The sequence below is a fragment of the Triplophysa rosa genome, linkage group LG14 (assembly GCF_024868665.1).
Source record: "Triplophysa rosa linkage group LG14, Trosa_1v2, whole genome shotgun sequence".
NCBI lineage: Eukaryota > Metazoa > Chordata > Actinopteri > Cypriniformes > Nemacheilidae > Triplophysa > Triplophysa rosa.
In genome coordinates this window covers 11,646,400-11,656,422 of record NC_079903.1, presented here as the reverse complement: position 1 = coordinate 11,656,422, position 10,023 = coordinate 11,646,400, and the positions used below count along the sequence as shown (strand labels likewise).

The following is a 10,023-nucleotide window of genomic DNA, read 5'->3' as shown; positions in this document are numbered from 1 at the left end:
TTTCTAACATTCGGGTCATAACTTATTGGCTGCTAATTTGACAAAAGTGGTTTCTTTATTCCAAGCTCTGCTCGTATGATATTTGGACCGAGCCGCACAGAAATGGCCGAACTGATTTTTGATTTCTGGGGCGATTTTTCGAGAAAGTCCTCTGCAAAGTTGACTGTGCCTGTGACATTGTATCTTTCTCATATTAAACTATTCTGACTGGATGTAACGTTTTGTGCATTACTATGCAATATTATCTTCTCGAGTTCATTCCCACTTACGCTATCTGTTTCTTAAATACATTGTATTTCTGTTATTTCTGCTCTACATTCTCATTTCAGCCTCTTCAGGGATTTGCCCATGTCACTGTTTGAAACTCTGAAAGTTCTCCTCGGGATCCTGGGTTAAGCACATTAACTGAGTGGCACACCTGATAAACCGCAAGTCTTGTGTATTGTGGATTCAGATCTCGTGTTGTGCATTTCTATACAAAACGATATTCTTGATTTCATTGTCACTCCTGACATCTGTTCCTCCTGTACACTGTATTTCTGTTACTTTTGCTCTACTGTCTCACTTCAGCCCCTGATGGCAGGGATGGCAGGCATGATGCATCATGTCAAGTGAGTGGCTCATCAAATAAAGCACGCGCCTCAAGAGTGCAAGGTTGAGGGTTTGAATCCAGTGTGATGCTTGTACATATAAATTGTACGTTGTGATTACATTCTCGGCTGTTCTTTAAACATATCCATTTTTCACGTACATATTGTTCTTGTGGCTGTGCGCTGTCATAGCTGCAACTTTGGTTATTGTTACACAACGCTACTTACACCTCTATCAGCCTTGCTCAGCAGCGCTGTTGTGGGATGTAGGCTCAGTGGTGAGACTCGCTAAGTTTCTAACAGAATAAGTCTTTAGGGAGTCTTAAGGGTCAGCGGTCCGAATCCGGCTGTCGGCTTGTTCCGTGCTTGTGTGTAAATGTTGCGCTTTGAGTTTGTTTTCACCTATTCTTGTTCTTTTCATGCATGGTCTCTTTCTGCCTTTTTTGCTCTCGTTGCTCTGCGCAGCTCCGCACTGCGCTTGCGGCGCCTTGGGGGTCTTGGTCCCGTATCGCTGCTTGCAGCTATATTTGTCATTCGATTTGGCACCGAACTTCACAACATATGTTTACAGCATTGCCAAACCACGAATCTTGATGAAATGTGCTATCAGGTAATTCATCCTCAGTATGACAAATGGAAGCGTTTAAACCACGATTCGAAGCTGAAATACACCTTTTCTAAATAAAGCAGCACTAAGCATGTTTCTCAGTCTGTGGACGGCATTAATTATCGCCTATACATGGAAATATCATTTCCAGTGAATGTATAAGACAGACTTCAACTGTTGTTTGAACATTAATACCTCTTTATTAAGACAGTACTGCTCCATTTCTGTAAAAATGTCTTTTTATGGTCAAATACAAAGTGTTATCGGGAAAATGGAAATACTTTTAAATACACAGGAATACAAACTACATAGATGAGACAAACTATTCAACAGAAAACGTACGGAAACAAGGAAGGACGCATGATATACAAGTTGTCTAAAAGTGAGTTTAAATAAACCTGTAGTTCACTGCGACATATCGTTACAAAGTAATATAAACATTTACACAGTGCACAGCATTTAAAGAACAGATAAAACATGTCGAATGGAACATGCTCTACTCTGTGTTATTTGATAATAAGTTAGTTGGGGCATTTTGCATTCTACCTGAGATGCAAAACAACATGAAACCAAAGACCTGAGATGGGGGGAAATTAAACCTACACAGAAAGTGATGTTTTTTTAGATGTGGGCAGTTTTAGATTAGTAACTATTAAAAGAATGATAAATAATGATATGAATGGTGTTATGGCTGTATGGGTTGATATCAGCCAGCTATGGGAGGGACCCATATTGCTTCTTGTGGAGATCTTTTGGACACAACACCACAAAGAATTCAATGTCACTGTTGAATGATTGTTTGACTGTAGCCCTCACTTCCTTATTTGAAATGTTTAAAAGTCAAAAATTGTTTAATGTCTAAAATATGTCAAACTAGTAATATGATAAATTTGTATTGATATTTTTGTTCCTTACATGCTTGGCATGTTAGTTAGGGGCACACCGTGTAAATATCTTTACATTTTTTTAAAGGATACTCACCCAAAAATAAAAATTCATTCTGTCATAAATGACTCACCCCCAAATTGTTCCAAATCTGTGTAAATGTCTTTGTTCTGTTGAACACAACGATAATTGGAGGAATGTTAGCAACTGATATTTCTGGAACGTCATTGACTACCACAGTAGGAAAATTGATTGTTTCATTTTTTTATTTTCCGTTGAACACATTTTGGGTGGAGTATCCCTTTGAGCCAAATTACAGACTTTAACTACATGTCTGAGTTGATGGTGGTGTCATTTGACCTTTTTTTCCATTCATCTGTTTAACCTCTAAATCAATATGTAGGTTTTGTATTCAAAACGTTTTCAAATAAATCTACTGCTGCTGTATAAAACCACAAAATTCTGTACAACACACAATAACAATCAGAACAAAAGTTTCTTTCTGTATAACCAAATGTAAAGAAAGGCATTAGCTAGCCTTGCACGAATATACCATAATTTATAAGCATTTTCAAATCTAAACAATGGTCAGATAATCTCCGCAATAACACTGAGAAAAACAAACAAAAAAGTAGCACTCCATAATACACAAATTCATGTAAACGCTATGACCAAACAATGTGCTGTCACAAGAATTTTACAATGTTAACCGTAATCTCACCACAACTTCAAAACGTCCCTATACATCCTCAATATAATCACATACAATGTGTATCTGTACTCTCTAGGATGGTGTGTGAAGGCCCAAGATAAGAAAAACAATGCCTGGTGTGACAAATAGTGCCATAAATCAACCAACTCTACAATAATGTAATAATTTCTAATAAATTCTATATATTTTTAATACATTGACAGAACATAATAGGCATCCCTGCATTCTCCCCAATACAATGGCCAGTAAAACGGTGCGGCGATATGACAGATGTAACTTGCACACATTTATAAACTATTATGTTATTGTAGAGTTATTACATTCAGCCAGACATCTACGAATAAGCTACATTGAAGAAATAAAGAATAAAAGCTCTGCTAACCAAACTGTGTAGGAGGGCTACATACATTAAGTATGGCTTACAACATACAGTACAGGCTCGTTCTATTTCATTTAGAATTGTTGATACTTGGAAAAGCGCACAGAAGCACCAAATCACTGACCTCAGACTGAGAACAGGCTAAATATGAAAACCATTTTACACACCGTTTTATTTCTAAGGGAACGTCTTTTCAACAACTTTCTCATACAGCTTAACCAGGAGCCATTGAGCTGTTTGCTTTGGCATTCGTTTTTAACGTCCGGGTGTAACTGAGAATAAATTAGAAGGTGAGTGGGGCAGGTAGGGATGATGCCATACAACTCAGAATGAATTTAAACACAAGCCGATTAGAATCACATACAGTATATTTAATAAATAATGCAACGGCACAATAATGCCTCAGAATGCTTTGTAGCCACGTCGGTCACAAAAAAATGTTTTTAACATTTCTAACTCATTTCTGAGGGACTAAGAAGAATAACAGGCAATAAATCACTTGGAACCAATCCACGTCAACAACCCGAGCCTTCGTTCTCTAGCTTACATTTAAACTTTGCATGTGGCTTCTTTCAGACCTGCAGACAGAACAGCGTGAGAGCTTTAAAATGTACTGATGTGATGGCAATTAAAACAAAAAAGAACGGATTTGGGTTTGGACCATTCGCGAGACGGTATGAAGCTCGTGGGTGTCCTGATAAAAGTGGGTACTTCAGTAACAACAGAACAAGGCACAACATTTTTAGTAAATGTTTAAACTGAACAAAACAGGCCCCAGCTTGAGGTGTCGGATGGTGAAGCGGTCTAAAATTGAGCTCTCCCAGTGCTCAGCCATCCCACACCCCGTCCGCAGTGATGGCAGGACCTTCATCGTCGTCTCATCAGCTGCGCAGGTGTGAATCCAGCCTGATTGAATCCCACAACCCCCCACCTCCCAACCCAGCAGTCCACAGTTTGCTGTTCAGCACAGGAAGCTAGCAGTCCAGTCTGAGTTATATGTAGTATTCCTTTTTGTCGTCTGAGTTGTTGTGCCCACCCTCTGCGTTGATGATGGCGGTGTCGGCATCTGCTGCGTCGTCCGCGCCTTTGGCTTCGTGGGTGAAATAGGTGCCTTAAAATAGAGGTGAGAGACAGAACATTTCAAATATTATTACTCTTCAAACTGTATTAGTTTCTTATGCCAAGAATGTAATTCTTTATTTTGTTTGTTATTTGTTAAGTAGAGTAGCTCACCTAAAATGAGAATCCTGTTACAATTCTATTTAAATAAAATCTTGGCCACTCCAGGATTCATCTTTTCTATAAAAGTGAATGGTGACTGAGACTCTCAAGCTCAAAAATGACAAAAAAATGCACTGAATATAGCTGATATTCACTTGATATGTGATATATTTAGTAAATATCTTAATATCCACATAAGTTTTTCCAGTTCCTCGCATTCAAGAAAGAAGTACCGATGTCTGATTCATGAATGAATGATTTGTTCTTTTGACAAAGCTGTCGTAAGACTTCAAAGACTTTGGACCACTTGTCAACCCCAGTCCTTATTCACTTATATGAAAAACACTGTCTCTGTGCTACAGAAGAAAGTCAAACAGGTTTTGGATGACATTGGAGTGAGTACATATTGAAATTTAGATCTTTGAAAACAAAGGAAACCCTGTCCACCATTCAAGGAATGGCTATAAAGTTACAGCTGCAGAAAAAATTAAGAGACCATTTCAAAATCAGTTTTTCTGATTTTATAATGTACTATTTATTGGTGTTTGGGTAAAATTGTATTTTTTGTTTAATTCTGTGAACTACTGACAATGTTTCTATTTGCATTTATTTGCAGAAAATGAAAACTGGAGAAACAGGTCAAAATAACAAACAATGCTCTGTACTTTTTCAGACCTCAAATACTGCAAAGAAAACTAGTTTATATTCACTTTTAAGCCATACAACAGTAATATTTGTACATGTATTTAGCAAAAGTTAACCTCAATTTTTATTCTTATGCGTCTTGTCATGCTGTCAGTCTTTCACATTGCTGTTGGATGACTTTATGAGATTTGACACTGAATGGCCACAATACATCTAGAAATGCTGATTAAATTAAAATTTGAAATGGTCTCTTAATTTTTCCCGTGGCTGTGTTTTTTTCACAACCTTATATGACCAAAAATGCAATATATTAATATAACATGGTCTCCTCATTCCCACCCCTACCTGAATACAGAAGGAACAAGTGAACATTTTTCATTCTGAGATTAAACACAACCCACAATCAGGTAAGCCTTGTGCTTGATTTACCTTTGTGTCTTGTGATTTACCTTTGTGTCTTGCGAAGTATCGGCCAAGAATGATCAGAAGACAAAGCATGGCGAACACAACCACGGCGACAACACCTCCGATGACGGCATGATCAATTTTCTGCGGCACTCCATCTGCTCTTGAATCTGCGTCACAAGAAAAACAAACACAAACAAATGAAGGCACCTTGTGCTGTTGTCACAGGGTCGGTTGGGAATTCACTGAGATTCCCTGGAATGGCTGCCAAATGATGCTCTTCTGTTTCAAGTAAAGTCACATTAATGTCATCTTTCCTATTCATGCACAGCTGTTCTAATTCAAATCAACACTTTGCCTGATGGCACCAGAAATGGAATTTTTAGAACAGAAAACACCTATCAGTTTCTGACAGTTTTCACATAATAGTGTATCTGTCCAGTTCTGTAAATGTGAAAATAGCAAATGTCACACACTAACACGCATTCAAATATAGTTTGCGGTCTGATCTGTCTGAACCAACGTAGACACTGGCGAAGTAAAATTACCAGTTTATCCTGGTTTTAATAAAACAAAGGACAGTCACAAGATCAGGTTTGCAATGTTTTTTTATAAATGAATAAATAATGCTATCAATCCATTTTGTTTATAAACCATTGGCTCAGTGACAGTTCACCCAAAATTAAAAATTCTGTCTTATGAAATTTTATAGATTTGGAACAACTCAAGGGTGAGTAAATGATGAAAGAATTTTTTGAACAGTTCATTTAAGGCAAAATGTGAAACATGCTGAATAATTATTGATATTATCGTGTGTAGTATTAACATAATATCAATAATGATTTTAATATCACGGTTATTGCTAATACTGTGATATCGTGACATCCCTAGAACAAACCAAAGAGGAACATACCGTGGTTCACCTAGCAATTTACTTGCCTTCTTGTAATTCCAAACATGTATGATTTCTATATTTTCTGTGGAAAACAAATGAAGTTTAACTAAATGTTGACGCTTCTCTTTTCCAAACAGTTGAAGTGATTGGTGACCAGGGCAATCAAGATCCAAATAACTTTTATTGAATGGAATAGAAAAGCTACACAATTTTTTTGTGACAGGAGGACAGAAACTAAGACAAGTACATTTTCATATTTTATCCTTTAAAAGTGTGTATAAAAAAACAAGAATGCAAAAAGGAGCTATTATAATGAATCATCACTAGGGAAAATCTTAATGCCTATTATAAGCACCAATTAGGTATTGCTGCCATGTCTTATATAGTCAATGTGCATTTACATGAGCAGTGCAGTGAGAAAACACCCTGTGCAAGTTCTAATTACACTAGGTTTTCTGATGAAGTGCCTAGCAACCAAACTATAAGGAAGAACGTAGACTTGAGAATGAGGACTTAAGTGCATCAACAGATCTATATCTCAGGCTATATTTTCCTTCAATATTGCTCATTCAATGTGGAAATCAATAGCTTTTCATTAGAAAGCGAGTGATAAAAAGCGACCCTTTCTATTTTCAGGCAAAACACTAGCTAAGGGAACTTTCAACGATTGACTGACCATTTAATATCAAACCTTGTTTGATCTACATCAAATGTACATCAGGCATTTAACAATACATGTGGTTCTCTAAGGAGCATATATCTAATTAGCCTACCTAGCACATTAAATAAATGAAGGCTCGACAACTGCATACAAACAAGATCTTTTGATAAACCTGTTCCCGCCTGCAGATCCAGATCCAGCCCAGCAGGATGACACGGTCTACTAAGATGCAGCTTTGATACGAGACAGAGAGGTTTCGGCGCTCATATAGGACAAGAATGTCCTGCGTTGCATTATGTTGCACCAGAGGCCGATTCCTAATTAGAATGAGACTAGAAATGAACACGGCAGAGCAGCTTTGTCACATTCTCTCCACAGCACCGCCTCTCCCAAATTCAGCCGGCCCCTTCTCCATCTCCCTCTGCCTCCTGCTTGACACCATCAGATAAATTAGCTGTCCAGAAGCATGGATATCTTGACCCGGAATATTTAGGGGCGAATACATTTTCATCCAGATTGGCTTTAAAAATAGAGATACACTTGATGTGATTAAGGATACATGAAATGTCACTGATTGGCTGTTAGGGACATCACACAGGTTACTGAAAAGAAACTAGGCTCCGCCCCTCACTGACCTGTTGGTGACCACCAATTTGGAGCCACATAACTTTGTTCCTGAAGGGTAATAATGAAAGTGGTGGTGCTTTTTCAACTCTGGCATTTCATAATGTGTATTCTGGGCTTCATTTAAGAACCTCAGACCTTTAGAGCAGTGTTTCTCAAAATTGGGTCCGTGGACCCCCTGGAGGGTTCCAGCAAATAGCCAGAAGGTTGTACAAAATTTCAGAATTGTGAACAAGCGTTTTGGGTTTCAGACGTATTTTCTCCATTGATTTCTTAAGAGTTGTACACTGTAAAAAATCCCGTAATTTTTTTTAAATACAGTAAAAAATGCACATAATTTTTTTCATGTTATTTTGCATTCTTTTTCTTTAATTTGACGATTTTTTACTGTATTTAAAAAAAATGGGTGAAAATCTGTACAGTAACATTTTGTAAAATTACTGTTTTTATATTCTATGTTAAAAAGCTGTAAAAACAGTAACATTTTGTAAAATTACAGTTGTTTATATTCTATGTGAAAAGCTGTAAAAACAGTAAAATTTTGTAAAATTACAGTTTTTTAAATTATACCTGAAAAATCTGTAATAAAATAACAGTAAATTACAGTTTTATTTACAGCGTAAGAACACCAAAGCAGCCAGCTTCAAAATCACATTTTATTTGTTGCAAAGAGTATTTGAAAAACTCTAATAAAACCTTCAACAAAATATATAAATGATTTATGTTAAGGAAATGAACGAACATCCATTTCAAAAATTAAGTCAGCAGTGAATATGAAATATAAAATATTGACTCCAAGTATAAAATAAAGTATAGAATATATATATTATATATATATATTATACTTGCACTTCGCAAGTTGTAAACACTGGTCCAGAAGTACTTTTTATTTTTAAAGTTAAATGTACAATTCAATCTTAAAGAATATTTTATATTTTAAATCGTTTATAAATATTCTGTTGGTTGTATTTTGTTCAAACATTTGTGTAGTGTCAAACGACTGAAACAGGAAGTTCTTCTGGATTTTTTTGTAATGAAAAAAATGGAACCCTGCTTTAACACATCCCAAATTTGCCTGCGTTAAAAGCACAGCAAACAGCAGAGAACGCGTTGAGCTTTACCGAGCGCGCTCGTGTTAAGCAGACCGTGGCTTGTGATTGGAATTCATTGGGAAATGAAGAGGACTTTTCACTGATTTACAGTCGGGTGAGGTGGGAGGAGAGACTTCTGCACTGCTGCCGGCCTCGAGAGCTCATGTTTTATGAGTCTCATTCTGCATCTGTGCTAAAGTGAGTAATTAAACTACAGGCCAGTGTCACTGCAGCAGCTGTGGACCAACTGGAAATGGCCGACATTACAGCAAGACCGACACCTTCTGCTTTTCCCCGCACCCGCAGTACTGCTTTCTGGTTGTGGGCAGATGGATAAACACATGAGCGAATATCTTTGATTTAGGTTCCCGTGCTGTTTACGCGTGACCGACCTAATATCAAAGATAGAGCATGTATGTTCCTTTATATCTACATCTCATTTATCTTAAGTCTATTTTGAGCTGCAAAAAGGCACTTGAAAAAATAATCGGGGAAGAAGAGAGATCGGAATTCTTTTTTTATTGGATTTTTAAATCTAGATTTGTGCATCTGCACAGGTAATTCCCAGGAGTTAAGTCTCAGAGCTATGAGAGAGAGCCACACTGATAAAATGAAAAGGGACATTTCTTTTTAAACAAATCACAGCTTACCCATGAAACACCCAAGCGACAAAACAATGCATCTAAACATGTGAAGTCACGCGGCGGTGTCGAAAGAAAGATTTTCCAAGAGCGAGGAGATCCACAAAGAAAAACCCGGAGAGGAAGCTGAACGTGAACTCTGAAACATTCAGATTTGAGGGACATCGTACCAAGGTACAAAGCGAGACCTTTCCAAACAAAGCTGGGACCCTGAGCATGTGGAGCCTTTGAAACATGTTTTCCTGATAGAGTTCATCCCCGCTGTCTCTAAATTGAACTAGCGGGCCACAGGGGTGACAAAGACATTTGCTACTATCTGCTCCTCTCTGTGAGCTAAATCACATTCACATAGTGAAGTCTGTTAATGCAAGACTCTGCCAAAATGTGCTCTAAAAGTGGCCCGCTACATGCCACAAAGCCTATGGTCGGTGGCAGTTGAATTGTGTAGATGGAATGATAAAAACGTCAGCGGTCCTAACCAACTTCTACTTTCAGCACATAGTTTTTGGTGACAATGCCTTTTTTACCAAATAAACAACAATTCGGCTTTTATATGTAACTTGCCGCTCGAAACTGGCTTGGCTTAATCAAAAGGAAGAACATAAATCAACTTCAAATTATACGTTATTTCTTTTGCACCACAATCAAAGTGAAAACAAGAAAGAGA

The 10,023-nt window shown here is 37.4% G+C and overlaps 1 protein-coding gene across 3 annotated transcripts in view; it reads right to left on the bottom strand.

The window, feature by feature from the left end:
* Nucleotides 1–1,380: 1,380 nt before the first annotated feature.
* Nucleotides 1,381–10,023, bottom strand: part of cadm1b (cell adhesion molecule 1b) — a 165,844-nt gene continuing 157,201 nt past the window's right edge. For all 3 annotated transcript variants that reach the window (XM_057351309.1, XM_057351310.1, XM_057351311.1), the window contains 2 exons: nucleotides 5,489–5,614; nucleotides 1,381–4,284 (listed from right to left, as the gene is read on the bottom strand). In XM_057351309.1, the coding sequence (XP_057207292.1) occupies nucleotides 4,166–4,284; nucleotides 5,489–5,614 (245 nt within the window). In that variant the 3' untranslated portion in view covers nucleotides 1,381–4,165. The remainder of the gene's footprint in view (nucleotides 4,285–5,488; nucleotides 5,615–10,023) is intronic.